The sequence below is a fragment of the Pristiophorus japonicus genome, chromosome 1, assembly GCF_044704955.1.
Source record: "Pristiophorus japonicus isolate sPriJap1 chromosome 1, sPriJap1.hap1, whole genome shotgun sequence".
Lineage (NCBI taxonomy): Eukaryota > Metazoa > Chordata > Chondrichthyes > Pristiophoridae > Pristiophorus > Pristiophorus japonicus.
In genome coordinates this window covers 224,339,693-224,366,867 of record NC_091977.1, presented here as the reverse complement: position 1 = coordinate 224,366,867, position 27,175 = coordinate 224,339,693, and the positions used below count along the sequence as shown (strand labels likewise).

General features: G+C 43.1%; 2 protein-coding genes across 3 annotated transcripts in view; both read left to right on the top strand.

Moving 5' to 3' along the window:
- The window catches only part of fktn (fukutin), a 41,843-nt gene extending 36,748 nt beyond the window's left edge, over positions 1–5,095 (top strand). For both annotated transcript variants that reach the window (XM_070886886.1, XM_070886897.1), the window contains exon 10: positions 4,543–5,095. In XM_070886886.1, coding sequence (XP_070742987.1) covers positions 4,543–4,756 — 214 coding nt within the window. In that variant the 3' untranslated portion in view covers positions 4,757–5,095. The remainder of the gene's footprint in view (positions 1–4,542) is intronic.
- Positions 1–27,175, top strand: part of tal2 (T-cell acute lymphocytic leukemia 2) — a 75,081-nt gene that overhangs the window by 12,074 nt on the left and 35,832 nt on the right. The gene's annotated exons all lie outside the window — the stretch shown is intronic.

Below are 27,175 nucleotides of genomic sequence, written 5' to 3'. Positions count from 1 at the left end.
CAAATGCGCTGCTATGACATCCTTAATAATTGATTCCATCATTTTACCCACTACCGATGTCAGGCTGACCGGTCTATAATTCCCTGTTTTCTCACTCCCTCCTTTTTCAAAAGTGGGGTTACATTGACTACCCTCCAGTCCATAGGAACTGATCCAGAGTCTATGGAATGTTGGAAAATGACTGTCAATGCATCCGCTATTTCCAAGGCAACCTCTTTAAGTACTCAGTCCATCAGGCCCTGGGGATTTATTGGCCTTCAATCCCATCAATTTCCCCAATACAATTTCCCGACTAATAAGGATTTCCCTCAGTTCCTCCTTCTTACTAGACTCTCTGACCCCTTTTATATCCGGAAGGTTGCTTGTGTCCTCCTCAGTGAATACCGAACCAAAGTACTTGTTCAATAGGTCTGCCATTTCTTTGTTCCCCGTTATGACTTCCCCTGATTCTGACTGCAGAGGACCTACATTTGTCTTTACTAACCTTTTTCTCTTTACATATCTATAGAAGCTTTTGCAGTCCGTCTTAATGTTCCCTGCAAGCTTCCTCTCGTACTCTATTTTCCCTGCCCTAATCAAACCCTTTGTCGTCCTCTGCTGAGTTCTAAATTTCTTCCATTCCCCAGGTTCACTGCTATTTCTGGCCAATTTGTATGCCATTTCCTTGGCTTTAATACTATCCCTGATTTCCCTTGTTAGCCACGGTTGAGCCACCTTCCCTATTTTATTTTTACGCCAGACAGGGATGTACAATTGTTGTAGTTCATCCATGCGGTCTCTAAATGTCTGCCACTGCCCATCCACAGTCAACCCCTTAAGTATCATTCGCCAATCTATCCTAGCCAATTCACGCCTCATTCCTTCAAAGTTACCCTTCTTTAAGCACTTCAGGGAACCTAATATGGCCAGAGTCGTCTCCTGAACTAGTTTTGATCGCCTGAATGGGTCAGAGAGGAATTTTCCCAGATTTTTTTCCCCAATTGGACTTGGTTTTTATCTTTTTTTGCCTCTCCCAGGAGATTGCATGGCTCCAGGTGGGGTGGAATGTAAAATGTTGCAATACATGGGGTATCGCAGTTGTGTGGGGCGGTCTGGTTGGGCCGGATGATCTTTGCCTTTCCACTATTGTTCATAGGTTTATATGTAATCTTCAGGGCCTCTGACCGAGGCCCGTGTAGCTTTTTGTCAGCCGGCGTGGACACGATGGGCCGAAATTGCCTCCTGCGCTGTAAATTTCTATGCTTCTAAGGCATTCGATAAGGTGCCACATAAAAGGTTACTGCACAAGACAAGAGCTCACTGATTTGGGGGTAATATATTTGCATGGATAGAAGATTGGCTAACTAACAGAAAACAGAGTCGGGATAAATGGGTCTTTTTCCAGTTGGCAAACGGTAACTAGTGCGGTGCCACAGGGATCAATGGTGGGGCCTCAACTATTTGCAATCTGTAAGAATCGGCATCAACATCGACAGCATCAGAGTAAGCATTTTTGACTAAGTTTCGAATTTTGCTTTTTCATATTTCAAAAGAGCTGACAGCATGACTTGGGACAGGCCCAAACATTTTCCACAGGAATACACATCAGGTGTGCGAGGATAGTCTGGGATGGTTGAAGTGAGATGGAAGACCCTTTTGTTATGTAATGGGAACCCATCAGTGAAAGATCAGGTAAACTGCTCAAGCCATCGAAATGACTGAGAGACCCGGAGCGCAGGAACCTCAGGACAAAGGAAGCTATCTGGCCACCCAGACTCGTCGGAGCCTTTATCCCTAGGAACAGCCCAGTAACAAAGGCACAGGCCGAAGATGTGATTCATTGCTTTTAGTTGGATTGCCTCAGGCAAAGGACTGGTTTTTGGCGCGAGAATTCAGAAGCATTTTTCAGGTATAAGGGACGGCAGTTTTGCAGCCATCTCTCTCTCTCTCTCTCTCTCTCTCTCTCTCTCTCTCTCCCCTCTTCTACGCTTGCTTGCTTTGTTCAATGTACTCAAGGAACTAGCACTCCATCTGAGACGGAGAGAAGAAACCATCTACGAGCAAAGAGAGCCTCGCTACCTCGACTGGGAAGCTGACCTTGAGACTGGACTTGGAAACCACAGATTGGTACAAAACCAGAAGATACGTCTCATCGGGAGAAGCAGCGAGTAAGCCAGAGGGGTAACTGGTGAGCATTACCCCAGCCCACACATCCTTTAGACCATCGCGTAGTGTGAAGGGGTATCGTGTGTCCCAACCAAGCCTTAGGGGTTTAATGGGGAGGTTTCCGCGCGGATCATAGGCGTACGCACAGTCTGTTGGACAGATTCGATGGTGCCCTATTGAGCCGAGCAGGGGTGTTTTATTCGTGGGTACTTCGCGATGGGGGCCTGTTCAGACGGGCCAGTGTTGTGTGTTGTACTGTGGGGTCTTTTACACCACCAGGGTGTGTTTTACTGGAAGCAGGTGTGTGTTTTAACTTGAATAAAAACATTGTGACAGTTAAGACCGAAAGATCTGTCTATAAACTGTGTATTCTGTTCACTACTATAATTCCCAGGGTCTGGAACTGTTGTAAGCGGGGTGATTCGAAATCACCCAGAGCGAAACCACTTACAAATCTATATTAATGACTTACATGAAGGGACTGAGTGTAATGTAGCCAAGTTTGCTGCTGATACAAAGATGGGTGGGAAAGCAAGTTGTGAGGAGGACACAAAGAATCTGCAAAGGGATATAGACAGGCTAAGTGAGTGGGAAAACATTTGGCAGATGGAGTATAATGTAGGAAATTATGAGGTTATCCACTTTGGCAGGAAAAATTAAAGCAAATTATTATTTAAATGGAGAGAGATTACAAAATGCTGCAGTACAGAGGGATCTGGGGGTCCTTGTGCATGAAACACAAAAAGTTAATATGCAGGTACAGCAAGTAATCAGGAAGGCAAATGGAATGTTGCCCTTTATTGCAAGGGGGACGGAATACAATAGCAGGGAAGTCCTGCTACAACTGTACAGGGTATTGGTGAGACCACACCTAGAGTACTGCTTACAGTTTTGGTCTCCTTATTTAAGGAGGGATATACTTGCATTGGAGGCAGTTCAGAGAAGGTTCACTAGGTTGATTCCTGAGATGAACGGGTTGACTTATGAAGAAAGGTTGAGCAGGTTGGGCCTATACTCATTGGTGTTCAGAAGAATGAGAGGTGATCTTATTGAAACATATAAGATACTGAGGGGTCTCGACAAGGTAGAGGCAGAGAAGATGTTTCCACTCGTGGGGTAATCTAGAACTAGGGGCATAGTTTAATGAGGGGTTGCCCATTTAGAACTGAGATGAGGAGGAATTTATTCTCTGAGGGTCGTAAATCTGTGGAATTCTCTGCCCCAGAGAAGGCTGGGTCATTGAATATATTTAAGGCGGAGATAGACAGGTTTTTGAACAATAAGGGAGTGAAGGGTTATGGGGATTGGGCAGAGAAGTAGAGCTGAGCCCAAGATCAGATCAGCCACGATCTTATTGAATGGCAGAGCAGGTTCGAGGGGCCAAATGGCCTACTCCTGCTACTATTTCTTATGTTATGTTGATTTGTAATAAGATTTATCGTGTGTTACTGCTTTGATGGATGTAAAAATTCCTTTCAACTTAAACTATTCACATTTTGAATCATTCCCGTGGACTGCAGATTTTTTATTGTGTTTACATTTTTTTTATAAAAGCCAAGTATTATGGGGGGTTTGCTTCTCCCAGGTGTTCATAGCTAAACTTGGTTGCTGTTTTTCACATTACCCCATTGGTTATTTTGGTGGTACAGCTTCAAGCATTGGAAATATTTGGTTTATTGCATGAAGCACAAGTGGGACTCGCCTGGCTAAATATTCATCCCTGGCCACATCAGTTTGCATAACCTCAACATGAGCAGCACCTCTGTCCAGATTTCCTGGGGTTGAGACCAGCTTGACTGCTGGTTGATCCATTTCTGATTGTGCCCTGGAATCCGAGAGAGAGTGCCAGATGTTCCATTAGAGGCATATAGTTTACAACAACAACATCATTGCATATATATAGCACCTTTTAATGTAGTCAAACATCCCGAGTCGCTTCACAGGAGCGAATATCAGACAGAATTTGACAGTGAGCCAGGAGATATTAGGACAGGTGATGATGGTCTTTTTTAAGGAGTGTTTTCAAGGATGAGAGAGCGGTTTAGGGAGGGAATTGCAGAGCTTTGGGCCCAAGCAGCTGAAGGCACGGCTGCCAAAGGTGGGACAAAGGAAATATGGGATGCACGAGAGACAGAATTGGAGGAATGCAAAGATCTCTGAGGAGGTTACAGGGATATGCAAAATACTGGTGGCAGGTGTGCAGGCTCAAGTCAAAATGGTTGATTCACAGAGAAAGACGACTGCGAGACCATTGTATTGTGTTTTAAACATGAAAGTTATCTTTCAAAAATGAATGAAAACAAATGTTGATTTTATAGTTTTGTGCGAAGTATCCTACTGCTATTATTACGTTTGCTTAATCTTGTTTCCTTTTTTCTTACTAAATGTTTTTTGTAGATACATATTTCCTAAATTTACCCTGTGCTGGACTGAATTCCTAGAACTAAAAGTACGAGTCCCCTGCAAAACACTTGCATACGTGGAAGCAAACTATGGCAAGAACTGGGAAATTCCTGTAACCAGTTGGGATTGGAAAAGTTCACCATCTAATGTGCAAGAAAATGGCATTTGGCCTCCTGGGGACTGGGACGAAGTCATCCAGATACACTGAGTGTGGTTGAAACTGAAGTGGGGGGGGCGACGTTGATAAAAGAGGAACATTGATGCAACGAATGAACCATAACTATATGGAAAAGGGGGCTTCAGTGCTTAATTATCTCTGGTGGTAGAATTACCAATGTTTGAATATAAGGTTGTGCACTTGGTGCTGCACTGCCTGATCAGGTGAAGGCTATCTACTGGTGTCAATAGTGGTAAAGATTTCCCTTTGATTTGTAAAATAATCCTCTTACAACATAGAAAGCCAGTTTGGATACTGGCCTTCACCAAACTGAACTGACATATAAAACTAATTTTATTGAGCCTTAAATAAATTTCATGCTTAGAATAACCTGCCAGTAAAAGTTGAGATTTTCAATTATTTTGTGAATGTCATGCTACTGAATGCTACTTCAGATTAAAATAGTAACTTATTCATAATTTAAGAAATGCTATATTTATTCAGAAACTTAATTCTACAGTTTAAATAAACTAATAGGTTTTAGAGACAACACAGGAGACTCCTGGATGCAGATAATGTAGTACTATGATAAAAGAGAGCTTGTCTTCAGAACTAATGCACCTTTTCCTCTTTCCCTTTTCATTGATGTCATTATTTTACACCTTACTGATTTATGTATTGTCTCTATTACTAAGCAAACTTCTCCATGGAACAGTCATTCTAATGTGCAACTCATTTCAGTACAAACTGAGATTTGGACTCAGGGCGGAAAACTAAATGTAGGGCTACTGAGAGGCTTGAGATCTGGTAGAACCTCCTCCCTGTCTCGTACTTACAATTGCCTGTTTTTCTGAAGTACTTTTTTACGAAGATGCTCTTAAAACCTTAAGTTGTTATGCTTTTACTGAAAGATCCTCAGTATTAAATTTTCATTCTGAAGTTTATGCCGTACAGAAAATGTAGATCATGTTAGTAATATAATGAATTTGGAAGTACAGTAATATTTAAAATTGTACATCTGCCTAGGACAATTGTACTACCGTTTAATATATCTAGTATAACCTAGGTTATCGGAATATGTAAGATAATGAGGGGGCTCGACAAGGTGGATGCAGAGAGGATATTTCCACTCATAGGGGAAACTAAAACTAGGGGGCATAGTCTCAGAATAAGAGGCCGCCCATTTAAAACTGAGACGAGGACTAATTTCTTCTCTCAGTGGGTTGTAAATCTGTGGAATTCTCTGCCCCAGAGAGCTGTGGAGGCTGGGCCATTGATTATATTTAAGGCGGAGATAGACAGATTTTTGAGCGATAAGGGAATAAAAGGGTTCAGGGAAGTGGAGCTGAGTACATGATCAGATCAGCCATGATATTAAATGGCGGAGCAGGCTCGAGGGGCCAATGGCCTACTCCTCCTATTTCTTATAAGGCCCACATGGGGCAGTGGCCCACCCTTGCAAGACCCCTCTCAATGTAGACAGGACTCTTGGCATCTACCTAACCCAGCTGACCCAAGGCTGATTCCTTTATGACTCTGAGTCCCTTGCCCCTGCCCACCCCCCCCAAATTGATTCCAGCATGTGCCCAGTTATAGCGACAACCTCAATGTGCCAGTGAATTTTCTGATCAGTGTTCTGTGACAAAACTGCACAGCGATGCTATATTGAAACATAAAAATTTACAGCACAGAAGGAGGCCATTTTGGCCCATCGTGTCCGCGCCGGCCGACAAAGAGCCACACGGCCCTTGGTCAGCAGCCCTAAAGGTTACATATAAACCTATGAGCAATGATGGAAAGGCAAAGAGCACCCAGCCCAACTAATCCGCCTCACCACAACTGCGACACCCCTTATACTAAAACATTCTACACTCCACCCCAGCCGGAGCCATGTGATCTCCTGGTAGAGGCAAAAACCAGATTAAAAACCCAGGCCAATTTTGGGAGAAAAAAATCTGGGAAAATTCCTATCCAACCCATCCAGGCGATTGAGACTAGTCCAGGATATCACCCTGGCCGTATTCTATTTTCTTAAAAGTGATGAGGGTTTCTGCATCCACCACTCTTCCAGGCAGCGAGTTCCAGATCCCCACAACCCTCTGCGTAAAGAAGCCCCCCTCAAACCCCCTCTAAACCTTCCACTAACCACCTTAAAATTATGCCCCCTCGTAATAGACTCTTCCACCAATGGAAATAGACCCCTCCACCAATGGAAATAGACCCTTACTATCCGCTATGTCCAGGCCCCTCAATATTTTGTACACCTCAATGAGGTCTCCTCTCAACCTCCTCTGTTCCAATGAGAACAAACCTAGCCTATCCAATCTGTCCTCATAACTAAGATTCTCCGTTCCAGGCAGCATCCTAGTAAATCTCCTCTGCACCCTCCCTAGTGCAATCACATCCTTCCTATAATATGGCGACCAGAACTGCAATACTCCAGCTGTGACCTAACCAAAGTATTGTACAATTTAAGCATAACCTCCCTGCTCTTATATTCTATGCCTCAGCCAATAAAGGCAAGCATTCCGTATGCCTTCTTAACCACCTTATCCACCAGGCCTGCTACTTTCAGGGATCTGTGGACAAGTACTCCAAGGTCCCTTTGTTCATCTACACTATTAAGTAGCCTACTGCTTAATGTGCATACCCTTTCCTTATTAGCCCTCCCAAAGTGCATCACCTCACATTTCTCTGAATTAAATTCCATTTGCCACTGCTCTGTCCACCCGATCAGTAGATTGATATCCTCCTGCAGCCCATGACTTTCCTCTTCATTATTAACCACACAGCCAATTTTAGTGTCATCTGCAAACTTCTTAATCATACTCCCTATATTCAAATTGTTGATATATACCACAAAAAGCACTGAGCCCTGTGGAACTCCACTGGAAACATCCTTCCAGTCACAAAAACATCCATCAGTCATTACCCTTTGCTTCCTACCTCCAAGCCAATTTTGGATCCAACTTAACACTTTGCCCTGTATCCCATGTACTTTAACCTTCTTGACCAGTCTATCATGTGGGACCTTATCAAAAGCTTTGCTAACGTCCATATATACTACATCGTACGCACTACCCTCATCAACCCTCTTGGTTACCTCCTCAAAAAATTCAATCAGGTTAGTCAGACTTGATCTTCCCTTAACAAATCCGTGCTGACTGTCCCTAATTAATCCTTGTCTTTCCAGATGCAGATTTATCCTGTCTTTCAGGATTTTTTCCAATAGTTTTTCTACCACTGAGGTTAGGCTGACAGGCCTGTAATTACTCAGACTATCCTTTTCTCCCTTCTTAAACAAGGATACCACATTAGCAGTCCTCCAATCCTCTGGCACCATGCCCAGATCCAAAGAGCACCGGAAAAATGATGGTCAAGGCCTCTGCTATTTCCTCTTTTATTTCGCTCAACAGTCTGGGATGCATTTCATCCAGGCCTGGGGAATTATCTACTTTCAAAGCTGCTAAACCCCTTAATACTTCCTCTCTCATATTTATTTCATCCAGAATATCACACTCCTCCTCGATAGCAGTATCTGCATTGCCCCTTTCCTTTGTGAAAACAGATGCAAAGTATTCGTTAAGAACCCTCCCAAATCTTCCGCCTCCACACAAAGATCACCCTCGTGGTATCTAATAGGCCCTACCCTTTCTTTAGTTACCCTCTTACTCTTAATATATTTATAGAACATCTTAGGGTTTTCCTTAATTTTACTGGCCAAGAATTTGTCGTGCTCCCTCTTAGCATTCCTAATATCCTTTTTAATTTTGCCACTTAACTTTCTAAATTCCTCTAAAGATTCTATAGTATTTGGCCGTTGATATAACATAAGCGTCCCTTTTTTTCTTAATCCTCCCCTGTAAGTCCCTGGACATCCAGGGGGCTCTAAAATTATTTTTCCCAGTCTTTTTCTTTAAGGGCACATGTTTGGCCTGAGCCTTCCAGATTTTCTCCTTAAATGCCTCCCACTGTTTTGACACTGATTTACCCACAAGTAGCTGCTTCCAGTCCACCATGGCCAAATCACTCCTTAACTTAGCAAAATGAGCCTTTTCCCCAATTCGGATGCTCTGCGTCCACTCTGTGACATCCTTGACCCTGGCACCAGGGAGGCACAAAACCATTCGGGAGTCATGTCTACAGTCGCAGAAACGCCTGTCTGTTCCCCTAACTATAGAATCCCCTATCACTAGAGCTCTTGTTCTTCGTCCCTCCCCCCTGTGCACCTGGGCCACCCGTGGTGCCTTGGAATTGGCTCTGGCTGCACTCCCCAGAGGCGCCATTGTCCTTACCGATACTCAAGTGAATATTGATTTGAAAGCGAGATGGGCTCACGGGGGGGACTCTTGCCCTACCTGCCTAGCACACTTACTGTGTCTGGTGGTCACCCACTTCCCCTCCATCTGCACGCCTTTAAGTTGTGGGGTGACCACCTCCTGAAACGTGCTATCCATGTAGCTCTCAGCCTCGCGGATGCACCTTATTGACTCCACCCGCTGCTCCAGCTCCGAAACGCGGCGCTCGAGCAGTTGAAGCTGGAGACATCTCCTGCACACATGGTTGTCTAGCGAAGCGACCAGGACTTCCCACATACTGCAGAATATGCACTCCACAGGACTGAGCTGCACTGCTATCACTAGTTAGCCTTATCTAGTTTAAAATTTACTTAAAAATAGAGAAAAGAGAGCTACTTACCTCACCGACCTCTGTGGCCACCCGAACTCACTGACCTCTGTGGCCTCTCTGCCTCCGAACTCCAAACCTAAAAGAAATAGAGAAAAGAGAGCTACTTAGCAACTCATCTCACCGACCTCCCGACTCGCCGACCTCAGGGCCTTACCGACAAAAAAATATATATTTTTAAAAACGGATAAATGCGGATAGAAATGTTTGACAAATTTGCTGGAGGTTTTTGAGAATGTAACGAACAGGGTGGATAAAGGGGAACCAGTGGATGTGGTGTATTTGAACTTCCAGAAGGCATTTGATAAGGTGCCACATAAAAGGTTACTGCACAAGATAAAAGTTCACGGAGTTAGGGGTAATATATTAGCATGGGTAGAGGATTGGCTAACTAACAGAAAACAGAGAGTCGGGATAAATGGTTGATTCTCTGGTTGGCAACCAGTAACTAATGGGGTGCCGCAGGGATCAGTGCTGGGACCCCAACTAGTTACAGTCTATATTAACGACTTGGAAGAAGGGACTGAGTGTAACATAGCCAAGTTTTCTGACAATACAAAGGTGGGAGGAAAAGCAATGTGTGAGGAGGAGGCAAAAAAATCTGCAAAAGGATATAGACAGGCTAAGTGAGTGGGCAAAAATTTGGCAGATGGAGTATAATGTTGGAAAGTGTGAGGTCATGCACTTTGGCAAAAAAAAATCAAAGAGCAAGTTATTATTTAAATGGAGAAAGATTGCAAAGTGTCGCAGTACAGCGGGACCTGGGGGTACTTGTGCATGAAACACAAAAGGATAGTATGCAGGTACAGCAAGTGATCAGGAAGGCCAATGGAATCTTGGCCTTTATTGCAAAGGGGATGGAGTATCAAAGCAGGGAAGTCTTGCTACAGTTATATAAGGTATTGGTGAGGCCACACCTGGAATATTGCGTGCAGTTTTGGTTTCCATATTTACGAAAGGATATACTTGCTTTGGAGGCAGTTCAGAGAAGGTTCACTAGGTTGATTCCGGGGATGAAGGGGTTGACTTATGAGGAAAGGTTGAGTAGGTTGGACCTCTACTCATTGGAATTCAGAAGAATGAGAGATGATCTTATCGAGGCGTATAAGATTATGAGGGGGCTTGACAAGGTGGATGCAGAGAGGATGTTTCCACTGATGGGAGAGACTCGAACTAGAGGGCATGATCTTAGAATAAGGGGCCGCCCATTTAAAACGGAGATGAGGAGAAATTTCTTCTGAGGGTTGTGAATCTGTGGAATTTGCTGCCTCAAGAGAGCTGTGAAAGCTGGGACATTGAATAAATTTAAGACAGAAATAGACGGTTTCTTAATCAATAAGGGGTAATGGGGAGTGGGCAGGGAAATGGAGCTGAGTCCATGATCAGATCAGCCATGATCTTATTGAATGGTGGAGCATGCTCGAGGGGCCATATGGCCTACTCCTGTTCCTATTTCTTATGTTAATCTGTCAATTATACCGCACATTTTGCTTTAATGCAATATGATCTTTTTGTGGTGCATGAGCACCAAAATTGCAGTACGTAAACAATTTCTCAAACATCTGAATAATGCACTGTGGTCTAATCAGTTAGCCAGTGAGTAAATGTACTACAGGTACCTGGTGTAGTATCTGAGCCCCACAGATCAGGAGCTTTGCAGATTTGATCCTTGCTCTGTGCTGAGTTAACTGTTGTTGGCAAGCAAGGCTGTGAAAAGTAGTACAGTTAGCCTCTGTGTTTCCAGACTAGACTATCGGGCTGGTCGCCTTTTCATTGAGGGGAAAGATGCAGCATATTTTGTATATCAGAATTAAGTAATTGGGCCATTGCCTTGTATTTTTTGCTTAATTAAAAGGTGTTATCCCATTTTCAGGGAATATACTAGGGTAAGTATGGAAGTGCGAGTGACGCTACTGAATTATGTTTACATTTTGAAGCAAAGACTGCAAGTCATTCTGAACTGTTCAAAGTTCTTACTATGAAATCGATGCTGTATTTACCCATCGAAGACGTATTTTGCTACACACTCTGAATTATGAAAAAAGGTACTTTAAGTGGTTCCAACAAACATAATGCCTATGTTTGGATTAATTGTTGCATTGAGCACAAGATGAAAAAAAACAATAGTTTATAGAAACATAGAAAATAGGTGCAGGAGTAGGCCATTCGGCACTTCGAGCCTGTACCACCATTCAATATGATCATGGCTGATCATGCACTTCAGTACCTCATTCCTGATTTCTCTCCATATCCCTATATAAAAGAAAACACATGTACATTTTTGAAATGCGAAAAGGGCAAGCAAAATGATTCAATTTTGAGATGGGAGAAAGTGTTCAAAAACCTCGATCATTCTGTCCATAAGCCCAAAGGACTTTACTCCATCTTGCACTTTTATTTATCGTGCCAGTTTTGTATATATATGTGTGTGTGTGTGTGTGTGTATTTAGTGTAGATTGTGGAATTGTCCGACCTCAATTCACATGAAACCTAAGTTCACATGAAATTAACAGTTGAATAACTTAAAATGTGACGGGCTAAATGGAAAGTATTATAGCATGGCATTGACTTGACGCGCATTTCCATCTGGGAGGGTGCTGAGCACCTTAAGTCCCATCAACGAGAACAAGCAGAAAACAAGCGCAGACAGCGGAAGGAGCGTGCGTCAACTCAGGCTCCCCACCCACCCTTTCCTTCAACTACTGTCTGCCCCACCTGTGACAGAGACTGTAGGTCCCGCATTGGACTCCTCAGTCACCTGAGAACTCACTTTTTTTTTTAGAGTGGAAGTAAATCATCCTTGACTTTGAGGGACTGCCTATGATGATGATGTTTCCATCTTATTGCTACTTGCAAGTGGACTGGAATATGTAATGAATAATTGAATATTGCAGCCAGTCAGATATTTATATAGTCTTTTACGATTTTATTTGGGTAGATTTGAAATGTGTTTACCTAGCCAATTGGAGATTTCATTTATCAATACAAATGTGTAGAAAACGGGATGTACCGAATATAATGTACCTGGTCCATGCTGTTGTGAATGGGAGTGCACCCAAAATTTGCAAGTGTCAAACTTGTATAGGATCACATGGGAACTGGATTAGGTAAATTAAAATACTTGCTCATTTATTTTTCATGTATGTAATCTCTTAATCTTTGTATTCTGCAAATGAATCCCCTTTCTTACATATAAACCTGTCTCTGTTTCGTACAGCATGCTGGAACCACGGGAACGTTCTGGCTCTGTCCTGTACGAAGCTGCATTTTGCTGCCAGCGCAAAATCCCGTGCAAATCTTTGTCTGCAGCATCAATAGGGTTTGTTGTAGAGGTACCTTACCTCTTAGAAAATATATTTAGAATGCACCTTGAACTTTTACTGGTTACGGCATTATAATACCAGATCCTGTATTTATTGTACTTTCCATATTTTTAGTCACGTTCTAAACAATTACTGTACCTATGAGATCTTAACTTTATATGCATGTTTGGTACATTAAAATCTATGTTTTAGGAATAAATTGTAACTTGTTCCCTCTGTCATTATTTTATTGAGCAATGAATCGTAGTACATCTGTATATGAAAATGACCATTGCAGGTAACCGGGTTAGCCAGTGGATTAGCATTCTCTGTTCACCTCTGGATCCCAGGTTTAAATCTGGTTGAGAGGTGGGAGGAAGTCTTATTATTAGGCATGTGTAGTTTGGCACATTGCTGTCTTGTAAAGGTGAGTTAAGACGTCTGTTTGCCATGTCTAGACCCCCAAATGGTAAACATGGAAGCAGATGTACGACACTTTACCTGAAACGGTGGTGGAAGCTGATTCCATAAATAATTTTAAAAGGGAGTTGAACAGGCACTTGAGGCATTTACAGGGTTACGGACAAAGCAGGGATGTGGGACTTTGCACGAGAGCTCTTTCTAAGAGCCAGCACAGGCACAATGAGCCAAATGGGGCCTCCACTGCTGTAAATTTCTATGATTCTATGAACTTTGCATCTGATGATTGGGAGAATTTTAGAATTCAGTGAAGGAGGACCAAGAAATTGATTAAGAAAGAGAAAATAGCATATGAGAGTGAACTAGCGAGAGACCTAAAAACAGACTAAAATATTCTATAGGTATGTAAAAAGGAAAAGATTAGTGAAAGTAAATGTGGGTTCCCTACAGGCTGAGACAGAAGAAATTATAATGGGGAATAAGGAAATGGCAGAGAAATTAAACAAATACTTTGTGTCTGTCTTCATGGAAGAAGATTGCAAGCTGGTTAATGTAACCCCGCTATTTAAGAAAGGAGGGAGAGCGAAAACGTGGAACTACACACCAGTTAACCTGACATCAGTCGTCGGGAAAGTGCTAGAATCTTTTATTAAGGATGTGGTAACAGGGCACTTAGAAAATAATAATAGGATTGGGCAGAGTCAACATGAATTTATGAAAGGGAAATCATGTTTGACAAATCTGTTCAGAGTTTTTTGAGGTTGTAACTAGCAGAATAGATAAGGGGGAACCAGTGGATGTGGGTTATTTGGATTTTCAGAAGGCATTCAATAAGGTGACACATGAGGTTATTGAACAAAGTTAGGGCTCATGGCATTGGGGGTAATATACTAGCATGAATTGAGGATTGGTTAACGGACAGAAAACAAAAAGTGGGAATAAACGGATCATTTTCGGGTTGGCAGGCTGTAACTAGTGGGGTGCCGCAAGGATCGGTGTTTGGGCCCCAGATATTCACAATCTATATCAATGATTTGGATGAGGGGACCAAATGTAATATATCCAAGTTTGCTGATGATACAAAGCTAGGTGGAAATATTAGTTGTGAGGAGGATGCAAAGAGACTAAGGAGATATAGACCGGCTAAGTGAGTGGGCAAGAACATGGCAAATGGAATATAATGTGGAGAAATGTAAAGTTATCCACTTTGGTAGGAAAAATGGAAAAGCAGAGTATTTTTTTAAATGGTGAGAGATTGGGAAATGTTAGTTGTCAGAGGGACCTGGGTGCCCTTGTACACAAATCACTGAAAGTTAACATTCAGGTACAGCAAGCAATTAAGAAAGCAAACGGTATGTTGGCCTTTATTACAAGAGGATTTGAGTATAAGAGTAAAGACATCTTACTGCAATTATATAGGGCCCTGGTGAGACTGCATCTGGAGTATTGTGTACAGTTTTGGTCTCCTTACCAAAGGAAGGATATACTTGCCATAGAGGGAGTGCAACGAAGGTTCACCAAACTGATTCCTGGGATGGGGGGGATTGTCCTATGAGGAGAGATAGGGCTAGGCCTATATTCTCTAGAGTTTAGAAGAATGTGAGGTGATCTCATTGAAACATACAAAATTCTTACAGGGCTTGACAGGATAGATGCAGGGAGGATATTTCCTCTGGCTGAGGAGTCTAGAACCAGGGGTCACAGTCTCAGATTAAGGGGTAGGCCATTTAGGACCGAGATGAGGAGAAACCTCTTCACTCAAAGGGTTTCACTTTGGAATTCTCTACCCCAGAGTATATTCAAGACAGTGATTGATCGATTTTTGAGTATTAAGGGAATCGAGGGATATGGGGATAGTGCAGGAAAGTGGAGTTGAGGTAGAAGATCAGCCATGATCTCATTGAATGGTGGAGCAGGCTCAATGGGCTGAATGGGCTACTCCTGCTCCTAATTCTTATGTTTTTATGTTAAGGCATTGCAGAGAGATTTTTATATATTTTTCATCTTTTGAGGATTGCAACCTTTATCACAACCAGATAACGTGACATCTGTGCATCAATATTGATCAATGCACCACGACCGTACAACTAATAAGTAAGCAGCATTGAGAGGGAGTTTCTAAATGCAGTGGGTTGTTAAAACACAATCCTATAACATCTCTTTCCTGAAAAACTTCCTCGGCCTGGTTTAAAAGAATATTTTCCATTTCAGTTTAAAGTCGTAACAAAGGGCATTGGTGGAGGAATAGGAGCCATTAACTTTATTTTAATAAGGTTATTAAAGCTGAAATGTTTTACAAGACTGATCCAAATTTGGTACATCTTGCAGAGTTAAGCCATTTGTGATCTTGTAACAACTTATTTAATTATCAAATAAAATATGCTCAATTCCTTTGTGCGATCTATTTAATTACTCCACAACTACTATCAGGCAAAGCACAGTACATTCCCAATTGACTTTCTATGCCCTCTAATTTTCTAGCAACCAATGAGAATACACCACCTTCCTTGCCAGTACCATGCAATTAATGTTTGTGTACACGTAAAATCAACTTTCTTTCATTGTACAGTATTGAGCCCTGATCAATCTGTACATCAGTCAGTGCATTCCTGACACATTTTGCCATCTCAATTCAAACATCTGTGTGTTTCTAAGGCAAATGAGGCAGGTTAAGGACATATATCACTTTAGTGCACACAGGCCTGTTGCTGGAGAATCCATGATTTACTGGAGACTTAATTTCTCCCTCAGCTTAGATAACCAGGTCCTCTTCCCCATATCTCCCACCACTGCACCAAGGCACGCTAGCAAAGAATTTGCAGTAATTAAAGAGCAGACTGGGGTATTGTCTGCCACTCTTTATGTAACTGGAAGCACTTGCTCCACTGCAAGCTAAATAAGACCCCATCTGTATTTTAATATTAGTAATGACACAACAGTGGGTTTCAAAATCTTTAAATTTATTAGGTTAATTGCAAGATTTTGTTCCTGTGAATAAATGTGTAATTTTATTTGCAGCCTCGTTAACAATAACTGGCATTAGGGTTGCCAACCATGGTTGGACGTATTCCTGAAGATTTCATCATGTGGCCTCCAACTGCCTCACCCAGTCAAATAGCCTTTTTCTCCCATCTCCAATATGTTTACAACTAAGAAACTAAAGTGTTCAAGGAAAATAAAGGATTTTTTTTAGTGCCTTATGACTTTTCTCCTGGGATGCTCATAGCAGTGTCCTGGAGATTAATTTTTAATTACTGGAGGCTCCAGGGCAATCCCAAAGGGTTGGCAACCCTAACTGGTGCTTGTAATGATCCATTTAAAACTTGTATTTTTTCCTCTGGTTGTGTGCCTTTCCCAGGTGACTACATGGCTGCGAGTGGGGCAGGGATTATGTAGGAAGTGTCTAGTTGAAATGCTCCATCCAGCATGAGGTGTGGGGTGGTTTCCTGCCATCATTATTGTATGTTCTACATTAAAACAGGCCTGAACTTTTCCCCTGTCCATTCACATGCACACTTTGACTACCACTCCAGTCCTAAGCCATTCAATACTTTTCTACTCTTGCTCTTTCCTTTTCCCTTTATCCCTCCCTAACCGTTCTCTCCTGTCGTCATGCCTCCTTTCATCTCTCCTCTCTCGGATACTCTGCCCTCCCAAATCCCTACCCCAGCACTGACTCCGTGGACACACACTGGGGCAGCCATCACTGACCCTCTCCGCATCTTCCTCCAGAATGTCCGTTCGCTTGCGAACAAGGCCCTTCACATCCCTGAGCTTATCGTGGATGATTGCATTGACATCATGGCCCTGACGGAAACCTTGGTGAGGGACGATGACACCTTACCCTGAAATGAAGCCTCCCCGCCTGGCTATACCTTCCACCACTTGCCCTGCTCAGACTGCCTTGGTAGTGGTGTGGCTATCATCCCCAAATCACACCTTGGTCTGTCCTTCTATTCCTCCGGCACTTTCTCCTCTCAGCATCTTGTCCTATTCCACTCCTCTCATCTCTCATTTAAAATTCTAATTCCCTACCGCCCACTCAAGTACCATAAAAATTTTATTACCGATATTTCTTCACTACTTTCCTCCCTCTGCTTCTGCACTGAACGACTTCTCATCCTCGGTGATTTCAACCTCCATCTCAATTCATCATGCACGCTCTCCTCTGAGTTCACACGCCTCCTATCCTTCCTTAATCTCTCTCTCCATGTAAACTCCCCAACCCATATTCACGGCCAACCCCTCAACTTTGCCATTTCTCGTGGCCTCGCTAATCCCATCGTGTCAATCACAGATAAGGCCATCTCTGACCACTTCCTCGTATTGATCTCCACTCACATCCCCCTTCCATCCCTCCCCCCACAACCCCACCACCTCCTGTGTCCGCCCCTGAAAAAAACTCTTCCCGATTCTCTTACAACTATACTTAAGAACTCCCAACTGTCCAGCCTTCGGCCCACAATTCACCATGACATTTCTGCAGCTACCGGTCTGCTCAATCACACCCTCACCACCACCTTTGATGCCCTAGTCCCTGTTAAAACAACTACTCTCTCTCTGACCATTCCCCCCGGTACAGCCCTGATCTTCACTCCCTTAAGTCCAAGGGATGCAGACTTGAATGGATATGGCGGACAACTGGTTTAGCCATTCACTGCCATTCATCGCCAGATCCTGCTCTCATCTGCCAAAATCGTTCACTATTCCAGAATCATTTAGGAATGTAAAGATAAACTCCGGCTTCTATTTTCCATGGCTAACCGTCTTTTTAAACACCTCTCCCCATCTCCACCCTCACCTCCGACAATAAGTGTGAGGAGCTTTGTCTTTAAGATTGAGACCATCCGTTCGACCGTTTCTGTCTCCAAGGATTCTCCCTGCCCTAGCCCTGAACTCACATCTTTCTCCAGTTTCTCGCCGATCTCCCCTCATGACCTTTTTGAACTCATCCTGTCCATGAGACCCACTTCCTGCTCCCTTGATTCTATTCCCACCAAACTGTTGATCACCCAACTTCCTTTTCTGGCTCACATGTTAGCTGACATTGTTAACAGTTCTCTCTCCCTGGGAAATGTCCCCCTCTCCTTCAAATCTGCCATCATTATGCCTCTCCTCAAAGCAACAACCTTCGACCCCTCCATCATTGTAAACTACTGCTCCATCTCCAACCTCCCTTTCCTCTCCAATGTCCTTGAATGTGTTGTTGCCTCCAAAATCCGTGCCCATCTTTCCCACAATTCCCATGTTTGAATCCCTAAAGTCCGGTTTCCGCCCCTGCTACAGTACTGAAACGGCTCTCATCAAAGTCACAAATTACATTCTTTGTGACAGTGACAAAGGCAAACTCTTCCTCCTCATCCTTTTTGACTTGTCTGCAGCCTTTGACATGGTTGACCACTCCATCCTCCTCCAATGCCTCCTCCGATGTCCAGCTGGGTGGGACTGCACTCGCCTGGTTCCATTCTCATCTATCTAATTTTAGCCAGAGAATCACTTGCAATGGCTTCTCTTTCTGCCTCCGCATCGTTACCTCTGTGTCCCCCAAGGATCTATCCTTGTCATTTTCCACATGTACGCTGATGATACCCAGGTCTACCTCAATACCACTTCTCTCGACCCCTCTCTAAATTGTCAGACCTCTTGTCCGACATCCAGTTCTGGATGAGCAGAAATTTTCTCCAATTGAATATTGGGAAGACCGAAGCCATTGTTTTCAGTCCCCGCTACAAACACCATTCCCTAGCCACTGACTCCATCCCTCTCCCCAACTCCTATCTGAGGCTGAACCAGACTGTTCGCAACCTTGGTGTCATATTTGACCCTGAAATTAGCTTTCGACCACATATCCACAGCATAACTAAGAACGCCTATTTCCATCTCTAACATCGCTCATCTCAGTCCTTGCCTCAGCCTATCTGCTGCTGAAGCCCTCATCCCATGCCTTTGTTACCTCTAGACTTGACTATTCTAACACACTCCTGGCTGGCTTCCCACATTCTATCCTACGTAAACTAGAAGTGATCCAAAAGTTTCACTCACCCATCACCCCTGTGCTCGCTTCCCATTAAGCAACACCTCAATTCCAAAATTCTTATCCTTATTTTCAAATCCCTCCATGAACTCACCCCTCCCTATTTCTGTAAGCTCTACAGCCGCACAACCCCCCTGAGATGTCTGCGCTCCTTTTGAGAATCCCTGATTATAATCACTCAACCATTGGTGGCCGTGCCTTCTATTGCCTCGGCCCAAAGCTCTGGAACTGCCTGCCTAAACCTCTCCACCTCTCTACCTCTCTTTCCTTCTTCAAGACACTCCTTAAAACCTCCTGGGAGAGGCATAAAAACAGAATGGATGAGGGTTTCAACAACAGATAAGCTGATGCAGGCGCAGAGATGGGTGATGTTACAGAGATGGTAGGTGTTACATGGGTAGTAGGATGGATTGTGCAAATAGGGCTGGTGGATGTTTTTTTCTCAGGTCCATTAACTCCATTCCAGCAATACAAAATGCAATCAAATACACAATTGACTTATCCCCCTACCACACAATCTCCTGGGAGAAGCATAAAAACAGAACAAACTTGTAGCCAATTCAGGAAAATCTGGGAAATTCCACTTTGATCACATAAGAACATCATAAGAAATACGAGGAGTAGGCCATTCAGCCCCTCGAGCCTGCTCCGCCATTCAATAAGATCATGGCTGATCTACCTCAACTCCACTTGCCTGCACTATCCCCACATCCCTTGATTCCCTTAATATCCAAAAATCTATCAATCTCTGTCTTGAATATATTCAATGACTGCGCCTCCACAGCCCTCTGGTGTAGAGAATTCCAAAGATTTACCACCTTCTGAGTAAAGAAATTTCTCCTTATCTCAGTCTTAAATGGTCTACCCCTTATTCTGAGACTGTGACCCCTGGTTCTCGACTCCCCAGTCAGGGGAAACATCCTCCCTTTCAAACCCTGTAGGAATTTTGTATGTTTCAATGAAATCACCTCTCATTCTTCTAAACTCTAGAAAATCTAGGCCTAGTCTACTCAATCTCTCATCATAGGACAATCCCCCCATTCCAGGAATCAGTCTGGTGAACATTTGTTGTACTACCTCTATGCCAAGTATATCCTTCCTTACATAAGGAGACCAAAACTGTACACAATACTCCAGGTGTGGTCTCACCAGAACCCTATATAATTGCAATAAGACGTCTTTACTCTTATACTCAAATCCTTTTGTAATAAAGGCCAACATACCATTTGCTTTCCTAATTGCTTGCTGAACCTGCATGTTAACTTTCAGTGATTCGTGTACAAGGACACCCAGGTCCCTGTGAACACCAATATTTCCCAATCTCTCATCATTTAAAAATATTCTGCTTTTCTATTTGTCTTACCAATGTGGATAACTTCACATTTCTCCACATTATATTCCATTTGCCATGTTCTTTCCCACTCACTTAGCCTGCCTATATCCCCTTTGAAGTCTCTTTGCATCCTCCTCACAATTTACATTCCCACCCAGCTTTGTATCATCAGCAAACTTGGATATATTACATTGGTCTCCTCATCCAAAATAATTGATATAGATTATGAATAGCTGGGGCCAAAACACTGATCCTTGTGGTACCACACTAATTACAGCCTGCTAACCCGAAAATGAGCCATTTGTTCCTACTCTCTCTTTCTGTTCATTAAGCAATTCTCAATCTATGCTAGTATGAGCCCTAAGTTTGTTTAATAACCTCTTGTGTGTCACCTTATCGAATGCCTTCTGAAAATCCAAATACACCACATCCACTGGTTCTCCCTTATCTATTCTGCTAGTTTCAACCTCAAAAAACTCTTAACAGATTTGCCAAACATGATTTCCCTTTCATAAAACCATGTTGGCTCTGCCTAATCCTGTTGTTATTTTCTAAATGGCCTGTAACCTCGTCCTTAATAATAGATTCTAGCATTTTCCCTACTATTAATGTCAGGCTAACTGGTCTGTAGTTCCCCATTTTCTCTCTCCCTCCTTTCTTAAATAGTGGAGTTATATCTGCTACCTTCTGATCCACGGGAACCATTCTCGAATCTATGGAATTTTGGAAGATAATAACAAATGCATCCACAATCTCTATAGTCATCTCTTACAAAAACCTAGGATGTAGGCCATCCGGTCCAGGGGTCGTATCGGCTTTCAGTCCCATTAATTTCTCCAGTACAATTTTTTTTACGAACACTAATTTCTTTGAGTTCCTCATTCTCGCTAGACCCTTGATTTTCCATTATTTCCAGGAGGTTTTTTGCTTCTTCTTCCGTGAAGACAGACACAAAGTATTTGTTTAATTCCTTTGCCATTTCCTTATTCCCCATTATAACTTTTCCTGTCTCAGCATGTAAGGGACCCATGTTTTCTTTTGCTAATTGTTTCCTTTTTCATACCTATAGAAGTTTTTACAGTCTGTTTTCCCTTTCTTAATCAATTTCTTGGTCCTCCTTTGCTGAATTCTAAAATCCTCCCAATCCTCAGGCTTACTATTCTTTTTGCCAACATTATAAAGCTCTTCTTTTGATCTAATACTTTTTAATTTCTCTTGTTAGCCACGGTTGGACTATTTTTCCCGTAGTGTTTTTATTTTTTAAGGGAATGTATATTCGTTGCAAATTATCAATTATTTATTTAAATGTTTGCCATTGCTTTTCTACTGTTATATATTTTAACTGGTTTCCCAAACTAACTTAGCCAACTCGCCTCTTACACTTACATAGTTTACTTTGTTCAGGTTTAGGATCCTTCTTCACCGCCTGCTGTACCTGCATGCCAACTTTCAATGACTGAAGTACCATGACACCAGGTCTCGTTGCACCTCCCCTTTTCCTAATCTGTCACCATTCAGATAATAGTCTGTCTCTCTGTTTTTACCACCAAAGTGGATAACCCCATATTTATCCACATTATACTTCATCTGCCATGTATTTTCCCACTCACCGAACCGATTCAAGTCACTCTGCAGCTTCATAGCATCCTCCTCGCAGCTCACACTGCCACCCAACTTAGTGTCATCCGCAAATCTGGAGATACTACATTTAATCCCCTCGTCTAAATCATTAATGTACAATGTAAACAAACAGCTGGGGCCCCAGCACAGAACCTTGCGGTACCCGACTAGTCACTGCCTGCCATTCTGAAAAGTACCCATTTACTCCTACTCTTTGCTTCCTGTCTGCCAACCAGTTCTCAATCCACGTCAGCACACTACCCTCAATCCCATGTGCTTTAACTTTGCACATTAATCTCTTGTGTGGGACCTTGTCGAAAGCCTTCTGAAAGTCCAAATACACCACATCAACTGGTTCTCCCTTGTCCACTCTACTGGAAACATCCTCAAAAAATTCCAGAAGATTTGTCAAGCATGATTTCCCTTTCACAAATCCATGCTGACGTGGACCTATCATGTCACCTCTTTCCAAATGTGCTGCTATGACATCCTTAATAATTGATTCCATCATTTTACCCACTACCGATGTCAGGCTGACCGGTCTATAATTCCCTGTTTTCTCTCTCCCTCCTTTTTTAAAAAGTGGGGTTACATTGGCTAACCTCAACTCCATAGGAACTGATCCAGAGTCTATGGAATGTTGGAAAATGACTGTCAATGCATCCGCTATTTCCAAGGCCACCTCCTTAAGTACTCTGGGATGCAGACCATCAGGCCCAGGGGATTTATCGGCCATCAATCCCATCAATTTCTCGACTAATAAGGATTTCCCTCAGTTCCTCCTTCTTACTAGACCCTCTGACCCCCTTTATATCCGGAAGGTTGTTTGTGTCCTCCTTAGTGAATACCGAACCAAAGTACTTGTTCAATTGGTCTGCCACTTCTTTGTTCCCCGTTATGACTTCCCCTGATTCTGACTGCAGGGGACCTACGTTTGTCTTTATTAACCTTTTTCTCTTTACATATCTATAGAAGCTTGCAGTCCGTCTTAATGTTCCCTGCAAGCTTCCTCTCGTACTCTATTTTCCCTGCCCTAATCAAACCCTTTGTTCTCCTCTGCTTAGTTCTAAATTTCTCCCCGTCTCTGGGTTCGCTGCTATTTCTGGCCAATTTGTATGCCACTTCCTTGGCTTTAATACTATCCCTGATTTCCCTTGATAGCCACAGTTGAGCCACCTTCCCTTTTTTATTTTTACGCCAGACAGGGATGTACAATTGTTGTAGTTCATCCATGCAGTCTCTAAATGTTTGCCATTGCCCATCCATTATCAACCCCTTAAGTATCATTCGCCAATCTATCCTAGCCAATTCACGCCTTGTACCTTCAAAGTTACCCTTCTTTAAGTTTTGGACCATGGTCTCTGACTTAACTGTTTCATTCTCTTTCCTAATGTAGAATTCCACCATATTATGGTCACTCTTCTCCAAGGGGCCTCGCACAACGAGATTGCTAATTAATCCTCTCTCATTACACAACACCCAGTCTAAGATGGCCTCCCCCCTAGTTGGTTCCTCGACATATTGGTCCAGAAAACCATCCCTTATGCACTCCAGGAAATCCTCCTCCACCGTATTGTTTCCAGTTTGGTTAGCCCAATCTATATGCATATTAAAGTCATCCATGATAACTGCTGCACCTTTATTGCATGCACCCCTAATTTCCAGTTTGATGCCCTCCCCAACATCACTACTATTGTTTGGAGGTCTGTACACAACTCCCACTGGCGTTTTCTGCCCATTGGTATTCTGTAGCTCCACCCATACCGATTCCACATCATCCAAGCTAATGTCTTTCCCTACAATTGCATTAATTTCCTCTTTAACCAGCAATGACACCCAACCTCCTTTTCCTTTCTGTCTATCCTTCCTAAATGTTGATTTAGGGTCCTGAACTTAAGGAAAAGTAACTTTGATGGTATGAGGCGCAAATTAGCTAGATTAGACTGGCAAATGATACTTAAAGGGTTGTCGGTGGATAGGCAATGGCAAACCTTTAAAAATCATATGGACAAACTTCAACAATTGTACATCCCTGTCTAGAGTAAAAATAAAACGGGGAAGGTGGCTCAACCGTGGCTAACAAGGGAAATTAAGGATAGTGTTAAATCCAAGGAAGAGGCATATAAGTTAGCCAGAAAAAGCAGCAAACCTGAGGACTGGGAGAAATTTAGAATTCAGCAGAGGAGGGCAAAGAGTTTAATTAAGAAGGGGAAAATAGAGTACGAGAGGAAGCTTGCCGGAAACATAAAAACTGACTGCAAAAGCTTCTATAGATATGTGAAGAGAAAAAGATTAGTGAAGACAAACGTAGGTCCCTTGCAGTTGGATTTGGGTGAATTTATAATGGGCAACAAAGAAATGGCAGACCAATTGAACAAGTACTTTGGTTCTGTCTTCACAAAGACACAAATAACCTTTTGGATGCACTAGGCGACGAGGGTCGATTGAGAAGAAGGAACTGAAGGATATCCTTATTAGGCGGAAAATTGTGTTAGGGAAATTGCTGGGATTGAAAGCCGATAAATCCCCAGGGCCTGATAGTCTATATCCCAAAGTACTTAAGGAAATGGCCCTAGAAATAGTGGATGCATTGGTGATAATTTTCCAGCAGTCTATCAACTCTGGATCAGTTCCTATGGACATAGAAACATAGAAACACAGAAAATAGGTGCAGGAGTAGGCCATTCAGCCCTTTGAGCCTGCACCGCCATTCAATGAGTTCATGGCTGAACATGCAACTTCAGTACCCCATTCCTGCTTTCTCGCCATACACCTGATCCCCCTAGTAGAAAGGACTACATCTAACTCCTTTTTGAATATATTTAGTGAATTGGCCTCAACAACTTCCTGTGGTAGAGAATTCCACAGGTTCACCACTCTCTGGGTGAAGAAGTTTCTCCTCATCTCGATCCTAAATGGCTTTCCCCTTATCCTTAGACTGTGACCCCTGGTTCTGGACTTCCCCAACACTGGGAACATTCTTCCTGCATCTAACCAGTCTAAACCCGTCAGAATTTTAAACGTTTCGATGAGATCCCCTCTCATTTTTCTGAACTCCAGTGAATACAAGCCCAGTAGATCCAGTCTTTCTTATATTTCAGTCCTGCCATCCCAGGAATCAGTCTGGTGAACCTTCACTGCACTCCCTCAATAGCAAGAATGTCCTTCCTCAAGTTAGGAGACCAAAACTGTACACAATACTCCAGGTGTGGCCTCACCAAGGCCCTGTACAACTGTAGTAACACCTCCCTGCCCCTGTACTCAAATCCCCTCGCTATGAAGGCCAACATGCCATTTGCTTTCTTTACCGCCTGCTGTACCTGAATGCCAACCTTCAATGACTGATGTACCATGACACCCAGGTCTCGTTGCACCTCCCCTTTTCCTAATCTGTCACCATTCAGATAATAGTCTGTCTCTCTGTTTTTACCACCAAAGTGGATAACCTCACATTTATCCACATTACACTTCATCTGCCATGTATTTGCCCACTCACCTAACCTATCCAAGTCACTCTGCAGCTTCATAGCATCCTCCTCGCAGCTCACACTGCCACCCAACTTAGTGTCATCTGCAAATTTAGAAATACTACATTTAATCCCCTCGTCTAAATCATTAATGTACAATGTAAACAGCTGGGGCCCCAGCACAGAACTAGTCACTGCCTGCCATTCTGAAAAGTACCCATTTACTCCTACTCTTTGCTTCCTGTCTGCCAACCAGTTCTCAATCCACGTCAGCACACTACCCCTAATCCCATGTGCTTTAACTTTGCACTTTAATCTCTTGTGTGGGACCTTGTCGAAAGCCTTCTGAAAGTCCAAATACACCACATCAACTGGTTCTCCCTTGTCCACGCTACTGGAGGGTTGCTAATGTAACACCACTTTTTAAAAAAGGAGGGAGAGAGAAAACAGGTAATTATAGACCGGTCAGCCTGACATCAGTAGTGGGGAAAATATTGGAATCAATCATTAAGGATGAAATAGCAGCACATTTGGAAAGCAGTGATAGGATTGGTCCAAGTCAACATGGATTTATGAAAGCGAAATCATGCTTGACAAATCTTCTAGAATTTTTTGAGGATGTAACTAGTAGAGTGGACAAGGGAGAACCAGTGGATGTGGTGTATTTGGACTTTCAAAAGGCTTTTAACAAGGTCCCACACAAGAGATTGGTGTGCAAAATCAAAGCACATGGTATTGGGGTAATGTACTGACGTGGATAGAGAACTGGCTGGCAGACAGGAAGCAGAGAGTCGGGATAAATGGGTCCTTTTGAGAATGGCAGGCAGTGACTAGTGGAGTGCCGCACGGCTCGGTGCTGGGACCCCAGCTCTTTATAATATATATTAATGATTTAGATAATGGAATTGAGTGTAATATCTCCAAGTTTGCAGATGACACTAAACTAGGTGGTGTTGTGAGCTGTGAGGAGGATGCTAAGAGGCTGCAGGGTGACTTGGACAGGTTAGGCAAATGCCAAATACATGGCAGATGCAGTATAATGTGGATAAGTGTGAGGTTATCCACTTTGGAGGCAAAAACACGAAGGCAGAATATTATCTGAATGGCGGAAGATTAGGAAAAGGGGAGGTGCAGCGAGACCCGGGTGTCATGGTTCATCAGTCCTTGAAAGTTGGCATGCAGGTACAACAGGCGGTGAAGAAGGCAAATGGTATGTTGGCCTTCATAGCAAGAGGATTTGAGTATAGGAGCAGGGAGGTCTTACTGCAGTTGTACAGGGCCTTGGTGAGGCCTCACCTGGAATATTGTGTTCAGTTTTGGTCTCCTAATCTGAGGAAGGACGTTCCTGCTATTGAGGGAGTGCAGCGAAGGTTCACTAGACTGATTCCTGGGATGGCTGGACTGACATATGAGGAGAGACTGGATCAACTGGAGTTTAGAAGGATGAGAGGGGATCTCATAGAAACATATAAGATTCTGACGGGACTGGACAGGTTAGATGCGGGAAGAATGTTCCCGATGTTGGGGAAGTCCAGAACCAGGGGACACAGTCTTACGATAAGAGGCAGGCCATTTAGGACTGAGATGAGGAGAAACGTCTTCACTCAG